General features: G+C 35.8%; 1 protein-coding gene across 1 annotated transcript in view; it reads right to left on the minus strand.

Moving 5' to 3' along the window:
* MYCBP2 (MYC binding protein 2, E3 ubiquitin protein ligase) overlaps nucleotides 1-17885 on the minus strand; it is a 195132-nt gene that overhangs the window by 109687 nt on the left and 67560 nt on the right. The window contains 12 exon segments of the mRNA XM_009332100.1: nucleotides 1-174; nucleotides 801-993; nucleotides 2876-2972; nucleotides 4226-4309; nucleotides 4394-4528; nucleotides 5581-5672; nucleotides 7569-7696; nucleotides 7795-7920; nucleotides 9022-9194; nucleotides 11374-11527; nucleotides 11884-12088; nucleotides 14140-14257. The exon segment at nucleotides 1-174 is cut by the window's left edge and continues 17 nt beyond it. Coding sequence (XP_009330375.1) covers nucleotides 1-174; nucleotides 801-993; nucleotides 2876-2972; nucleotides 4226-4309; nucleotides 4394-4528; nucleotides 5581-5672; nucleotides 7569-7696; nucleotides 7795-7920; nucleotides 9022-9194; nucleotides 11374-11527; nucleotides 11884-12088; nucleotides 14140-14257 — 1679 coding nt within the window.

The following is a 17885-nucleotide window of genomic DNA, read 5'->3' on the forward strand; positions in this document are numbered from 1 at the left end:
AAAGAACAGCTTCTAAAAGACTCAGGGGCTGACTGAGATACCCTTGTGGATCATTGTCTAACTTCACCATGCAATGATCAACTCCTTCAGATAAAATTTTTCTCAGCAAGGTCCTAGTTTTTCCAATGCAATCTGCTAGTTTGCTGGTTTCTTCTACAACTGCCTTAGCTGTAGCTAGAGGGTAACACAAAGAGGAACATTAAATACACAATAAATGAAACATTTTCATATAAAAATGCACATTTTACACATAAATAGAACTACTAGAATTTAGCAACATTGCTGAATCCACATTCAGAGAAGTTACTTTCAAAATTAAAAAAGTGAAGGGTGTTAAACTACTCTGAAGAAACCTGAACATCAGAAACTTCCAATTTTCCGGTCTTTCATAATATATGCTGCATTTTAATATGAGTGTTGTTAAACAACAGGCATGAAAAACAGATACTGTCTTTCAAATTTAAACTGTGCTCACCACCCAAGCAGCTACTATGTAAAGAAATGGGAAAAAAGAAGATACAAAATAGTCCAAAAGAACTCAACTGTAAAGCCAAACAACAAATTAACTTTAAAATAGACATGAGTTACAGTGTAAACGTGTGGTGTTGGATGCTTGGTTGTGCAGATTGTTGCAAATATCCCATGTCTGACAGTAAGTCTCTTAATTGCTCCAATAAACCCACCTCTATAAGCAATTTCATCTTACAGCATACCCTACATGAATACTTAGATCAAGTTTTCAGTGTCCTGTAGATTATTATTTGCTGATAAATATGAAACAAGTGAATGAAAAGGAATACCTGATATTGGATATATTTCACAGGTGTAGACCCTCAGCAACCTCAGGCAGCAAGTGCCCACAAAACGCAACCTTTCTAAATCCAAAAGAGTAGCAGTGTATTGGAATCCTTTAAGTCCACGAAGTTCTTCAACTCCTAGGACCAGTGTTGTCCAGCTCCAGTGAAGAATGCTCAATAAAGATTCAAAGCACTCCTATTTCAGGGTACGAAGGACACAGAAGACAGATTTTGTGTTAAAAACAAAAGTGAACTTTCAGCATCAGAGTAAGATGAAAAGCAAATAGCATCTATATCCATATTTATTATGAAAACATATTTATGTCTACACATATCTACCATACATCACACATCTTATTTGCTTGAGAATAAAAAAGAGCACTGAGAATGTAGGGAATATGTCACTAATATGCTAAAAGCAATTTATAACATGTTATAATATTACATGTGGAAGACTCAGTTATTTAAGAACTAACAACTGTTTGAATTCACCTGTAATACAGATTTTTCAGTAAATTTTACTTGCTACGCCTGCATATGAATAGTGTAATACCTACTTTTAACAGAATACATTCTTGTCACAACAGTAAAGACTTTTCAGGTCTGTCTTTGCTTTGTTTTTAAACAGTTATGATCTGCAGGATCATGGGAACTATATCACATTTACAGTACTTTAAAGTTCGACAGAAGCACATGATAGCCCACAAGAGATTTGAAGATTTAAAAAGTTTCGTTTGTCCAAAATTTTTTTTCTACTATTATTAAATGTGGTTGGTAGTTTAATAAAATTGTACCTCAGAAGGCAAACAATAAATATTTGGTATTGAATACCTCCAAGCTGCAGGTATACCTTCAAGCTACAACAATCAAGCTGATTGTTCAAAGTTAGTTATAAAATGCCTAATGCTCCAGAAAGCCAAAACTCTCCTCTTATCCCAATTCAGATCTCTGGTGAGGGATAACAGCAGCAAGATAATGAAGAGGGAGGATACAATGCAAAGTATTAAAAGCCATAGAAGTTCATAGCTTAATGCAAATATTTTTAAGCAAACATATATTAAGAGTAGCTATTAACATTTTGATAATATGACTATTAAAAATGCAAATCATGTAGATAATACATTTCTAGAAGAAACCTCAACAAGAGAAAATCATCCTGATCATTACAGAATACTGAAGAAATGGAGAATACATAAATGAAGGAAAGCAAGCTGGTTAAGAAAACTGGACTGTGAGAGTCCATGTGGAGGCAGTAACTTCACTGTAACTATCAGCTGAGAATACTGACAGTACATGTAATACAGTATAAAACATAAACCAGGATGGAACTGAAAATCAAGTAATGATTGCTTGCAACAGATAAGGAAAGGACTGTGCGTCAAAAACATGAAGACGGAATTGGTCTTATCCTGCATTATAATATTGCATTTCAACTTAATGCAGTATTCCTCAAAATTTGACTAACCACCAGCTGTAGATGAAGAACTGCAGACTATCTTCTATTAATAGTTGCAGTTCACTGTTCCTTTTAACACTCCTTACCTCAGCTTAGCAAAGCTTAATTAAAATGCTATCTGATCCTCAATGTATATTGGAATGCATCCAAGAGGAAGATGAATCTCACCAGTGACTAATTAATGACAGTAATTTAAAAGCCATGGAAGACAGCATATAGTAAAGCTCCCTCAAAACTCTAAAAACCCTGCTAATATTAATTTCTTAGCAGGGAGTAAGTCTTGTACATTGAATATAACCTGTAAGTACGAACTCAACCCCACACCCCCCAAAAACCCCTCAAAACTAAGTAGCTTACACATGAAAAGTAAACTAAACTTGTAAACAAATACATTTCTAGGCTCTCATCCTCAGGTCGATACCAAGCTTAGCTTAGGTTTAAGTTTACATCTGAAATCTTCAGAAAAAGTAGAAAAAAATAGTGTTCTATATACCAGTGTACTTAACTTCTGCTTGATAAAGCAGATAGAAAAAATCATTAGTTATTTCCACACATACATGTTTCAGTTTTCTATGTATGAATGAACTTGTAGGAAATACAGATGATCCTTGATAACACTCACCACTGAGACAGTTCTGGCAAAAGATCTCTTTAAAATATGCACAGGTTCACTGGTTTGCTGTTTTCCTTTGGACGCACTGCCATCACTTGTTGGCAGCCTGGAAGAACAATTTAAGAACTGACTTGAAATCTGTACCAAGTGTTTACTGCTTACATTGTTCAAGTGGAATGAAAGTGGGGAAAAAAGTTTAAGTTAATTATCCAAAAAATGTTCAATTTCAGCATAACTTCCTCCAGTTCCTAATCCTTCTAGACCAGCAATCAAGTATCTTGAATTCTGTTCAACTGGCAGAATTCTGACGATAATAAAGTCGAGATCTAATTATATATGAAATTATTACAAGTATTTACTGTATTTCTTCAGGTGACATTTTTAAGACTAGAAACGTTATTCCTTAAAGAACAATAGCTTTGTGGAGGTAAAATATATGTGGAGGTAAAAAATACAGGCAGCACCTGTTACTGCAGCACCTTTCCTTTTGTGCCACTCATGGCTCTTCAGCCATATCCTTCCTTCAAAGGCCCCAAGGCTTGTTTGTCTTTGGCTACAGCCATCTCTCCATAGAAATCACCCAAATGATTCATAGGTTATGCCAGGACTTTATGTGCATCAGTCAAAATGAAACCTTCCTCTGGAGACATGGGGGTCTATGGACACAAAGCTTACCTGCAAAAGTGAGCTGTTCTGATAAGGGACCCTGAAAAGGACATGCTTAGAAAGGACATAGCAAGAGAACTGGTATGAAGAAATTCCAAGTTTCAGAATAAATGTGGGGGTAGGGGGAAATATATATACACACACACACATAAAATACAAAAATTAGGTCTTGTGTATATCTGAGGAAATCTGAAAAAAGATATTAGCAACACAGTGAAAGAGTCCTTGCTTTTTAAAACAGAGTTACATAACATTTATCATGGGAATAATAAATTTATGGTAAATTATTGCCAACCCAGAAACGAATTGTGCTTTGTTTGGGGTTTTTTTCATTAAAATCATCTGTTTGATAGTATACTGCTCCTAAACTGAGGCCCACTAAATAGAATACTTCCCAAAAAAATGAAGCATGTTAGATGAAATCATGAGGCTCTACAGAACTAAATGAAAGTCTCAGAACATAATATATGAAGAATGACCCTCAAAAAAACCAAAACAACCGCAAAGAAATAAATGTTGGTATAATGGATTTATTACTTTTCTCAAAGACACTAAGTTTTCCCTAAATTTTTCAGATACTGATTTCCTTAGCTTAATACAATAATAATTTCATTAAACATATGCTTACTTCATCAGAGCCTCTGTTTAAAAAACACGTCAATAAATTGTTCTAAATAGAGGTCAAAATATTACCTGTACAGTAACTGCGGGATCTGCCCTGCATTAACATCTGTGCCATTATTTGATTTCTTGGAACTTTTAAACTGAAATACAACACTGAAAGAGAAATAATCCAATTATTATTCAAGCAATATTAGAACTCTTCTTTTACATTAAAAAAAATATAGAAAAAAAATATACCCATCATCTGTAGTAATAGAGGCCTGTCCATGAGATCCACAATCACTGCTAGGTCCTGACACTCTTGCCCAGGCTACATACCACCAGCCAGCTTGTAGGAGTACTGGTTCATCAAACATCATTGCATACTTCTCTCTGGGAGAAGTAAATTTTGAAAAAGATATATGTGAATTAGTTTTCAGATTAATCTTTAATGAATTACACCCTGCTTATAAAAGAAAATTGAAAAGTAATGAAATTAAGTTATTAATCTCAAGTATCAATTTATATTCAACATTTAAAAAATATTTTGTTGAAAAACTGTAGTAATAAAAAAAAGTAATTCAGAAGGACCTATAAATGCCTAAGTCTAGCTTGATCTTGCATTTTGAAACAATCAGATATCAAATGCCAAATAGAGTAAGAAGAGATTAAGTTAAATTAACACACACAAACGCAATTACATTTAATACATAATACTGCAAGTAAAGTATTACTTATATTCTTTTATTTCAGAAAATTCTGGGTAATTTTTTGGAAATGACAAAAGCTTATACATAAATTCTTAGGAATTACACGTGAATATTTAAGAAAGTAATAGAATATATATTTAGGGGTATTGATACATAAGGATTAAACCTAAAAGAGTTAGTCATGAATGATTTGAATGTTAAATTATTTTATAACAGGGAATGAAAAAACAGTTAAAACATGGCTAACCCCACCCATATGCACAAAATCTTTCAAGTAGTAACTGCTTGTATTCTAATGAGCTGAAGCACAATAAACTTTCTTTTGGTTATGATAATTTAATATTGCAGTAAGTTTAATGATGAGTTGTTCAATGCAAATACCCATTTGTGCTTCAAAACATCCTTTTAATAGAAGTATTCAAAAAAGCTGTTGCAATGTTTTGTTTGTCTTGTCTTCTCGTCACAGGAATATGGGATTTGACTTTGATTTATACAAGAGCAAGTATGAGATGATTTTCCCTTCTTTTAATGTAGTACCATAATGGCTTGGTGAGGTATTTGGTGTTTTACTACTTTACCCAACACACTTTGTTTGAGTGTTTTACATCACTTGCTACAAACTTCTAATGATGTAGATCATCTTTGTTGATATTTAAAGTGATTTTAAAATGTGTATGAAGAAAGTAAAAATAAAGATCAAGAAGTAGATAGAAGTAGGTAAGGAAAACATCTTACCTAGCAGCACAATCATATGCTAAGACATCTGTTTCAGCAAGAAGATCTCCATCAGTCTCATGGTCTCCCCCATCTGGACCCAATTCAAACAACTGGTGGAGTAAGAAAAAAAGGTAAAAATGCGTCTTAGCTGTTAGAAACCTCATAATACCACTTTTTCCTGTATGGCATTCTGGAAACTGTCTACTACTGTTCTTTCCCCTTCCCAAAAGTAATCGCTAGTTACTGTCACTGACAGGCAAATTCCCACCTGGAAGTCAGGATTTTGTAATGTCATTAACTTTTAGAAAATAGCAATTGACACTGACCTCCCAGCCTTATGCCCAGGTATATTCTTACGCAGAGAAACTCCCTAAATCTTGCAGGCAAGTCAAATGCAAAGCATCTAAAAAAGGCAAAGTTGGGCAGAAAGCGCAGGCTTTCCATCATAGATTTAAATGCACTGAAGATATACTCAACTTCTCTGGAAAGGGACAGCCTGACTGTTTAGCAGAGCTAGTCAATAGTGTCATAAATGGTTGGCGACTAGGACAGAAGATGATACCTTTTTCAAAAGAACTTGGGTTTCTTACTCAGTCAAAAATCACTTCTACTGTTTGATCAGTTTGAAAAAGAACTACAATACATGTCTATGACTTCTCTTGCAAACGCCTATTTAATACACAGTTCATCTGTGGTAGGACTGGCAAATCTAATCTTGGCTATAAGCTAATCCTAGACAACCAGAAACAAATTGAAAAAATAATACTTGAGTGCTTTCATAGGGTTACGACCTTTAGTATTTAAACATTAGTCATGCTTTTTTTTTGGTTAAGTTTCTTGGCTTTCCTTAACCATTTGCAATTCACAGTCATTGTGTTAAACTAGAATAAAGTACAACTACTTATTTTGGATCTCCTGTTGTCTTATGCAAATGTTATTGCTAAGCATATGCCATCCACTTCCCTAAAACAAACCTTAATACCTATTCATCTGAAAACAGAAAAAGAAAATTCAATAACCCAGTAAATGACAAGTAACAACAATAATATATTCCGAATATACACATCTAATATAAGTCTCGGACACAGATTAGATCCTTCCTTTACAACGTGTTTTGGGAAATTTCTGAAATCCTTATTAAATGCAGGAACAGAAGCTACTTATCAGAAACCAGAGCTCTGTCATCAAACTGTGTGTTTATGTGAGCTTTTTAATCCAAAGCCAGGTTTATTTATTTATTTAAAATCAGCACACATGCTCCAGCCCTAATCATCCTCACTTTTGGCACAAAGCAGAGTTAAGTATGTTTGGTGTCCTTTACTCTCGGTTGAAGAATCCCAGCTGAGAAGGTATCCAGAGAGCAGTCTGAGAAAGAAGTGGCAGGGACAGTGGGAAGCAATGGCTCAGCTGGTACCAAAGGAATTCCAGCTACTGATAAGCGCTCTTTTTCTGTTTTTGAGAAGCAGTCCTTCACGTATTCTGACAGAGGATGTGATTCTAACTTGAAGCCCACAACACCAATTTTCTGCAGGTGGACTTCTGAGCTTCGTGCAAATAGATCACAGAACCGTTCTACCCACTGTCATATCTGCTCAAGACACCTGTAAGATGGCATAACTTAAATAACTTCCAAAGCTGTGCTTTGAAGCACGGTATGTTGCATATGGCCAGTTTTTACATTAACACAGTGGCATTATTTTTTGTTTTGGTAGGCTTTTTAGACTACAAAAGGAAATCATTCTCACCTTTAATGAAGGTAAAAATGGGCCAATTCTTAGCAATTAAGAACAATAATTCTCAGATCTCTACTCCACCCGCATAATTACCTGCATAAGGTTCATTACTTCTCACTGAGAAGCCGCCTTCTAGTTCTATTACTAATGCTTTTAATATCCAGTAAACTATTCATTCATCAAGAAATAAAATTAATCATTGTTTTCGGTGGCATTTCTAAACTTCTGATTTTGAAACATAATATTGTTTACAACAAAATGAAAAAAACTTACCTTTATTTTAGCAGTGTATTCACCCCTACCTCCAAAAAGACCAAGACCACCTAACAAAATATCTGTATCAGCACAGAAACGGATAGCTTCTACTGAGTGGGCTGAATAACCCCAGCCTCCTCCATGACCTGCAGAAAAAACCCAACAAAAATAGAGTTAATCTATCTTAGCCTTTTATTCCACAAACCTGATCAGCTTGTGCTATAAAATTTTACTGTGTACATACTTTCAAATCTGTTAACAACACTATAGTCTTCTTTAGAATAAACTTTCATTACTGCTTGAGTCTCTTCTTCTGTATTTGCTACGCCCATTTTTAAGTCCTGCATAGCAGCCAAAGTATCAAGACAACCTAAAAGAAAGTAAAACAAAGAACAACTCAAAATTTCTTACTGTTGATTATAATCAGTGAAATGGAAATGAATACTAGTTAAAAAGGTGTTTTGTCCCTAAACCACATATAAGCTACCAAATATCATTATAGCTTTGATTAGGTCAGGGGTCACTGCTGTATAATCTCAAGGTTCACTACTGAAGATCGATTTAATTTAATTTATTTTCCAGAATAACTAAGAAATGTGATTAAATCTACTTTGCAACTTTTCCCATGGTAAATACATTGCCAGCAACACCTTCATTATTTTTTTTCCTTTTTACATTTCCCTTATTACCAAAAAAGAATTGAAGTAGTAACTGAATTATGGGCAGATTTGAGAGCCTTCATAAAAGGCGTTTTGTTTCATACACGTGGGTACCTAACATGCCTTACTCTGACTCAGACACAAAAAAGTACTGTTCAAGTTAAAACTTATCACATCTCTAACACACAATGAAGGGAGCAGGACAAGGAACTAATCACTCTTCATAATCAGTGAGCAAGTGAGCTAAAGTAACTTCCAAAGCTGTGCTTTGAAGCACGGTATGTTGCATATGGCCAGTTTATACATTAACACAGTGGCATTATTTTTTGTTTTGGTAGGCTTTTTAGACTACAAAAGGAAATCATATTACTCTTAGTGCCCCATTATACGAAACTGCAAAGAGTAAGTTCTAATTTTAGATATTGTGTTTACTTTAAAATAAAAATAGCTTATTTAATAGCACTTTTTTCCTGTCTTTTGGAGACTCCAGGTTAACTTAATAGTACTGACTTTATTCTGCAGACTGTCCAAAAATATCACCTAGTCTCTTACTTTATTCTGCTGACCTCTAGTAGCAGGTTCCATCAGAACTCTAAAATCCTCTAGCACCATTAAGATGGCAGAAGATAACTTTTGATTAAAATTAATGCATATCAGCCAGATCATAAGTGTTAAGAGCAATGGTGAAAGATTACAAAGTAAAATTTTAACTCAAAAAAGTCAGAAAGCTGTTAGATTACAATTCATGTATACATTAAGTAATGTTTCTTTATTTCATCTAAGCTTCTGACTCATCAACTATAAATGTATACCTAGAATGTGCAAAGCTGCATGAGATCTGGTGGTTAGAGCTTTGGAACCTGTTGGTAGAGCAAGTTCTGGACTCAAAATACTACACCGGGATTGCATGTCTGGAGCTGAGGGAAGTCTGGAATCGGCAACTACTGCATTGTAACTCCACAGTTCCCTAGCATTTGGTCGAAACCTAGAGCAAGACAAAACAGAGTAAAAAAACCTTTCACCTATTAAAAAAATACAAAAATCTAACTCATAATTAAATTTTATAAGCTATTTAACGTAAAATGTAGATCTGCTAGTACAAACTCTTAAAATTGAACATCATGACACCAAATACGTATAAACTTTACTAGCTTAACACACTAGCAAGTGGAAAGACACAAAAACATTCTTATTGTACTTCAAGTCAAACAGGCATATTATGGGTTTAAAAATTTCAGAAAATGTTAAGACACTTTTCAAAGCTAATAAATATTAAAACAGTATAATCTATTAAGAAGCATGAAGTAACTAGCAAAGTATTAGATATAATGGCAGATGTGCTCAAAAATGATAAAGATGCCAAGTGAAAGTAAAAGGGTTACTCACCTTCAAATAAGAGTAAAGAGATCTTGAGAAATCCAACATATTTTGTTTGGGCTTTTATAAACAGATAACATCACCTTATGAGCATTTAAGGGTTTATAGAAAAGGGCAGCATAAACAAGGGAATACAAAGACTTTCTATACTATAGATTAACATGGAGAAAAAGAAAATTAAAAAAAAAAAGTCGTCTTTGATATCACTATGTAAAAGGAAGAAACAGTTAGAAGACATTGGCCTATGGGAGTGTTCTGAATAAGCACAAAAGGAATTTTCACTTGGTACACTGTTCCAAAAATCCAAATGGGGCTAAGATGATCTAACTAACGGAGAAAGAAATAGTTTTAACTAAAAAATTATAAGAAATCATACGTATTCAGAATTTCAATGAGTTAGCAATGTGCGAGTTTATACACACACACATATACATGTGAAATTATTTAACCACTTGAATTTCACTACTAACTGAAAAAGTCACAAAGCTGTGAAGAAAAACTTTAAAATCCATGTAATCAAGAATGTTGTCTCTCTGTACAGAGAAGGTGCTCCCTTCGTTTAAATAGGCATGAATAAAAATGCCCAGGAATAATAATTAATATACCAAATATTTCACTACTAATAGGCATATTCATTAACATGTCTCTTCTTTAGACTGCTTTAATATTTTCTATTAAACAAGAATGGGATATAACACAGAAATAAATCTCCACAGACTCCAAGAATCCATTCTTCAGTTAAGCATTTAAGCTCTAGATTTAGTTCTACAGTCCCCAGAATTCATCATGGGGATGTGCATGATGCAGGACTGCAGCCATCCAAGGAACTTCAGAGGTCATAAAGGAACATGCCTAGCAAATACGCATGCTTCAATGGTAAGTGGCTATTAAGTTCCCAAATCTCAATTTTGGATGAAGACATCCAAAGTAGGATGCAAGCAGCCTATGGACACAATGGTCTTTTAAAGATATGATCCTACATGATACTATCTTTTCCAGATGAATGCAGACTAGTTGGTTCCCTGTTTTATTCTAACTGTGATTACTCTTGTTTTGCCTAAGTCTTCAAACAGTTTAAACATCGTCCATCACTTGCACTCAGATGATAGTTCTCCAAATTTCTCTTCCAAATCCTGGCTAACATAGCTTTTAAATCATTATAGAAGAATTGGATGTTATGATTCTGTTTTGGAACAAGGGCTTATGATCTACACCTGCTCAAAGACTCCACTGAAACAACCATCCCCAAAGACTGTGAAATAAATACAACTGTAATTTCAATGTCTATGCCATCTAAATAAGTATCTTTATTTTGTCCTCTCAAAATGTCAGAACTGAGAAGAGTATCATTACTCCACCCCTTCTCCTATTCAAGTCTTAATCACTAATGCCTGAGAGAAGGATGAAGATTTAAAACACAAGGTTGTGGAAGCTGGGTATGGCAAGAAAATGAAAATATTCAGTAAAGTGTTAAGTAGATGAAAGAAAGTAAGGGAAAAATAAAAAGAATAAATAAGCAGAATAGATTGGGGTCCCCCAAACACCACGAGACTGGAATGAGAATGATGCAAAAAAGAAAAGAAATAAAAAAACATTCGGGCAAGAGAAGTTGTTTGTTTTGGGCTTACTTGAACAAATAATGCAAAAAATGCGAAAAAAGACACATGGAAGACTAAAAATTGTTTTTCATTTACTAGGGAAATGAGCATAATCAAATCTCTAGCCTCCCAAAATATTTTAAAAAGGATTTCTATGCTATGACTGTAATAGCTATAATCCGCACTTGCCTCCAAATAACATCATAGACAGGATCCAGACACACACCAGAACCTTGAAGGTCTTCCTGCTCAGAATCATTGAATGTTTTGCAACTGCCATCTACTTTGTTTATCAGAAGACATTTAAAAGGAGGGGGTTCTGATATTGAAGCTGGTACCAAACCTAGATCAGGGAGCAAAAAGAGCAGAAAAACATGAAGACTCCACTCATTACATGGCATTTTCTATGCATGAAGCATTAATGTAGTAGGGAAGAATAGATATACTGCTACAGCAAAAAATAAACCGTAGTAAGATTTAAGGGCAAGAAAAGTTTAGACTTTTACATTCCTGTTTTTAATAAAATTACATTTCTAAAGGAGCTAGGATCACCGTGTGCAGTAAAACTAAAAAGTCAAAATATTTTAATTCCCTCCATTCACATTTTTGACCTGTTGCTCCTCTATTGTTCACGTGACCGAAGCTATTTTTGTTCCAATACTTCCATAAGCATTTAAAATATTCTAGAAGAGTTCTTGCCTATTATATGCCTGCTTGCAAATATCTCTGATGTAGCAAGCACATGAGAATTAATGAGAGCTTCATCAATCCGGAGAAAAGTCTGGTCTCCACTCGCTCCAATCCATGTTGCTTTGCGTCCATATTTAGAGCCTATATTAGGCATAGGTGCTGGTTTTGCATTCCAGTAGGGCATATCCAGAATTGGTCTACCAAGCTGACCTTTCTATAGAGAGAGTACGCAAGAATTAGTAAGTAACAGTAAGTCTCAAAGATGAACATGTTACTTTGATAGTTTCAACATACAAAATTAGTAATCTGGAAGAGATAGCTTACCACAAAATTACCTTCAAAAAGCAACGGCTGCTCTAAGTGAAGCGTTACACATTTAAATACAAGAAACAACTTATTGACAGATATTGTCCTCCCCATTCAGTTAGTTTTTTGAGTGAACTTTTTTTTTTTTTAAATGCAACTCAAACTCTCCATGACAGATAACCCTCCTTTCCATCTTCAGAATCAGGTATAAAAGCATTTATTCTCCTTCAATACTCAATGTCCTAATAACTTCAGTGCTAAACAAGGAATGAATTAATAGGAGAAAAAAAATAGTAAATCTACATTCAGATTCAGACAGTCTAAATTCCACTCAATTCTGAACTTACATGGACTCTAAGTCTTACAGAGCAAATACTCTTAAAAGTACCTAGAAATTGATTAGCACATGAAACTTGAGCTAAAAAGAGCATAAAGTGCCTAAGCAAGCACCTCTGCATATGCTCACTAACATCCTGACCTGGAGATCTAAGGCCTTATCTCCTATGTACTAGTTACTGAGAGATGGACCAACAGTTCCTACGCTGTACCTAAGTATGTAGTAAGAACTGCTGCAATATACCTGTTCAGACTCCATCTACCTCACTCAGGCAAAGGAAATTCATTGCAGGCTAATGAAATCAAGGTAACTTTTTATTCAAAATTGTAAGAAGAAGAAGAAACATGCATATACAGCAAATACCCTTAGTCCAGCATGTTACTCATCTCTCTTTCTACATAACACTGTATGCAATTAAACTTAGCGAAGACATTTTCAAGAAACATGCTTGCTTTTGAGCTTGTCTTGACTTTATGAGGCTTTCAACAAACTTTCAAGCATTACAATATTAACACCAGACACACAGAACAGGCAGTCTAAATATGGTCAAAATTTATTTTTTCTTTTAGAAAAAGAAAAAACCCTCCGTCAACAGACAGGCTTTTAAACCCTATTTCTGAAAGTGAATTTGGTTTTTTAGGGGCTAAGTTTCACTGCAAGTCAACAAAGCTTAAACTTTTGTGTGTCCAAGTCACTTTTGACAAAAACACGGACACCAAAGCTCTTACTTAAAGTTTGAAAAACAACAAAATATTACCTAATGTAAGAGCCATCTTGTGGCACACTTAATTCAAAACATGATTTTCCAATTCTAAAATTTCAGTCTTCACCTTTTTTTTTTTTTTTTAAAAGACAGATTTCAAAAGGTGCAATTTCTCTTCTGTTGTGTTTGGCAGTACATAGTTTTCAAAGCATATAAAAATAGCTCAATACCTATACTCTAGCTTTTGCCAAAAGACCGTTAGTGAGAAAGCATGAACAAAAGACGACTCTGGAGAGATTGCAGTGAGGGGTATTTGCAAAGACAATGAGGTACAAAGGCCTCAAGTCAGGACGAAGGGGAACTAAACGATGTTGAAGTGCTTATTCAGTGAATATAAGAATGGATTCTACACGGACATAGGAGAATATATGCCATGCAGATATGAAATAAGAGTACCAGAGTTATGCTGTGTTATACTGAGCAATAAACTCCCCTCAAGTGTAAGCATAACTTCTGCAACTCATTGCCGTTTCTATGAAAGAAAACAGGACACTTATTTTTTTCTAATGAATGTAGACAGATGGGTAATAGAATATGCAATAGATATGCAATAGATACTCATTTGCAACCGAGTTTGCAACAGTAAGAGTTTGAGAAAACTGGTGCACCTTATAAAATAACCCAGTTTTAAATCACCATCTTTATTAAAACATAAAAACCACCAAGAATTTCTGGCATCATGCTTTTCTAACCACAACAATATTAGAGGCCACATTTTTAAACATAACAGACAGAAAAGACATGCAGAAGTCATGAGTAGCTCTATAAGAGCAAGTATAAACAAACAGTTTTGAAAGGTCTTTGAACAATATATTAACTACTAGCTTAGTCCCATAAGTAAATATTATTATTTCCTTACTGAGAAACTTCCAAATGTGAAAACCTGGCCATCCATTAAGAGAATAGCTGTATGGTTGCTCCCAGCAGTAACTTGTGTACTAGGACCTGGTAATGCTTGCACCAAAGTGGGACATCCCCTATATAAAAATAAATTAATTTTGTATCAGTACATGCTTATGCAACATTTAACACATACATTAGTATTGTAAGGATTTCGATCACTGTGAAATATATTCACTATGTTCACATACTATACGGAACCAGAGTCAAGCAACATCTTGCATATTAAATGAACAGAGGTTTGAAAGACTGTACGGCGTATTTAAGTTTATGCCCTCCTGTTACTGGGAACCAGATCAAGTACCCTCTCTTCAGTTAAACTCACAAATTAGCATAGAATAAAAATGGTTAATTTAATATATAATTGTAGGATTACATTAACGTTACTGTAGTTACACTAATATATATGTATGTATATAAAATATATTGCAGTGAACTGTAGCAGTAAAAAAATTCTGTAGTGAGGACGCTGGTTAAGCACTTAACAAAATTGTTTGCATTATGAAGCAATCAAAGCTTTATGTGGTTGGTACCCTACTACAATTACTGGATGCAATATTGATACGGCCCTCCTAAGATCACTGTCTAGGGAATAATAAAAGAAAGAGAAGGTCTACCCACCTCCATCAGCCTTCTAATGGAGAACAAGGCATTAAAAAACTGCTATCCGTCAAACTCATAGACTCAAGAAAGAACAAACTTCTCCAGATCTTTCTTGAAAACAGTTTGAAAAAGTCTAATCCATGTGCCTCCCAAATATGAACACGTATAATTTCCCGTTCCAGTAAAAATGAAGGAAAAAAAAAAAAAATAATAGTATGTTCAAGAAGCAAAGAAAGAAAACTTGAAGTGATGACTTAGAACAGAAATAGCAGAAAAGATAAAAAGAAAGAAGTATGAGATACTAAAACTTTTATCTCAATCCCAACAAAGTGAACAGGAGCCTACAAGAACTGTACCAGACTTTGAATTCCATAATGAATGTCTACCTAGACTTCAAATTTATTGTGGACTTAGAAAGACTGTGAATTCCAAGAACAAGTTATTCCCAAATAACTCTCTGTTTAGGAAATCTGACCCCAGAGAACAGCAGTACTATTTAAACTTACTTTTAAACACACTTTCAAAGGAGGTTAATCTAAAATAAGAACAGGTTGTCTTATGCTGGAATAAAAAAAAAAAAAGCATCCGCCCACGGTTACCTAGCAATTGTTTAGCAGTTGATATGCAAAAAGATGGGTTATCTGCACGTTCTGGTTTTGGTTGAATTGCAGGTAAAACAGAAGTCAAGAAAGTACGAGGAAGGAGAGGCATCGTGATCAGTGGGGAAAGGGAAAGGGTAGATGGGAAGATGTGAACATATGGAAATGTGGCACAGAGGAATGCAGCATGAAGATAGGTTGGTGACCTGAAGGAGAGGGAACACAGGTATACAGAAAGAAATTATTCCTTCGTGGTGAAAGTAGCTTCCAGTGGGTGACTTTAGTGGAGATGGAGAGACCGAAGGGTAGCATAAAATTTGGTAGAGGATGCAGAACATAAATTTAGAAGCCTTTGTTGGTCTATAGGCACATGGGTTTGGACACCAGTAAGATTTGGGCAGGAGTGTTGATCTGCTGGAGGGTAGGAAGGCTCTGCAGAGGGACCTGGACAGGCTGGATCGATGGGCCCAGGCCAATTGTATGAGATTCAACAAGGCCAAGTGCCAGGTCCTGCACTTTGGCCACAACAACCCCATGCAACGCCACAGGCTTGGGGAAGAGTGGCTGGAAAGCTGCCTGTTGGAAAAGGACCTGGGGGTGCTGGTTGACAGCCGGCGGAACATGAGCCAGCAGTGTGCCCAGGCAGCCAAGAAGGTCAACAGCATCCTGGCTTGTATCAGAAATAGTGTGGCCAGCAGGAGTAGGGCAACGATTGTCCCTCTGTACTCGGCACTGGTGAGGCTGCACCTCAAATACTGTGTTCAGTTTTGGGCCCCTCACTACAAGAAGGACGTTGAGATGCTGGAGCGTGTCCAGAGAAGGGCAACACGGCTGGTGAGGGGTCTGGAGAACAAGTCTTATGAGGAGCGGCTGAGGGAACTGGGGTTGTTTAGCCTGCAGAAAAGGAGGCTGAGGGGAGACTTTATCGGTCTCTAAAACTACCTGAAAGGAGGTTGTAGCGAGGTGGGTGTTGGTCTCTTCTCCCAAGTAACAAGCGATAGGACGAGAGGAAATGGCCTCAAGTTGTGCCAGGGGAGGTTTAGATTGGACGTGAGGAAAAATTGCTTTACTGAAAGAGTGGTTAAAGATTGGAACAGGCTGCCCAGGGAAGTGGTTGAGTCACCATCCCTGGAAGTATTTAAAAGACATGTAGCTGTGGTGCTTAGGGACATGGTTTAGTGGTGGACTTGGCAGTGTTAGGTTAACGGTTGGACTTGATGATCTTAAAGGTCTTTTCCAACCTAACCGATTCTATGATTATACACAGACACACAGAGCAAAGTCTAGCAGCACCAATGATGAAACACTTTAAAAACAGAAGAAACATTACATTTGCCTCCCGCGTAACTTTACGGAAGCTCAAAAGGGCACTAAAGCAGAAAAAAAACCTAATTAAGAACTAATCCAAAAGCATTCCTGTTACAGGGAAATATTTTGGTTAAAGTTTTTTTTCTCTCCCTCAAAATTACAGTAGCTGCAGGCATGGAATTATCAGTCCTATACTTTTTTAAAAAAAAATTGAACATTTCATCTATTATTGCATAAAAGCTAATCTATTATCACCAGAACTATTTATCTTTCTGTTTTGCCAGAACATTCTGAATGCTGTGTATGATATTCCCTTGGCAGCAGCAGAGCAAAACCAGACAAGCAACTAATGTAGAGAGATGTAATATATTATCCTCTTAAATAGTTCTTTTATTAAGATCACGCAGCTTTTTGAATGGCCAACTACAGTGTATCAACCAAAGAAATGAACAGGAAAAAGTTTAAGACATTTAACTATGTAAAAAAAAAAAAAAGGTAAAATTACAGAAAAATAGTTTTCACTTCATAAAAGGAGGAAAGATTTGGAAAAACGCAGTAAGCCAGTTTGACTTATGTATATGGAATTTAAAACCTGTGATACTATTGAGTATTCCCCTATCCCTCTTAAACTCAACACAGAAAAGCTCAGCATAGACACTTAAGAGTCTGAGAGACTCTTTGGACAAAGTTTTGACAACCAGGGTTTCTCCATTTGAATGGGAGAAAGCAAGAAGTATTCTTCTGGGATGGAGCTGAAGGACACACTGGTGTCAAACTCACAGATTCTTTGGCTTCTGGGTATGACACAGGTGCTTGACACAGGTCAATCACAAAAGACCAGCCTCAACTATACAGAAAGTAACCTGAGATCCCTTGGGAAAATGTTAAGATTGCTGAATGAAAAGCAGCAGATATACATGCATCAGCTAACTCAGGATCCTGCAGAAGGTCCAAATGCATTGTGGCTGTCCACACCGAAACCCTCTTCCATCCTGAAGGGTAAGCATTTCTGGGAGCAGATGTGGTCTTTGAAAACTCGTCCTGCATTAACTGTTCGAACAATCGCTGTCCATGGTACTTATCCAGGCAACAGCTGGCTGTCAGGTCCAGTAAGATGTCACTTGCGGCAGCTGACCGTGGTGCTGTAAATTCAGGTTCACCATGGGCTGTTACTGTGTAACAGGTAAAAGGAAAC

This window comes from Pygoscelis adeliae, unplaced genomic scaffold (assembly GCF_000699105.1).
Source record: "Pygoscelis adeliae isolate BGI_AS28 unplaced genomic scaffold, ASM69910v1 Scaffold98, whole genome shotgun sequence".
NCBI classification, from domain to species: domain Eukaryota; kingdom Metazoa; phylum Chordata; class Aves; order Sphenisciformes; family Spheniscidae; genus Pygoscelis; species Pygoscelis adeliae.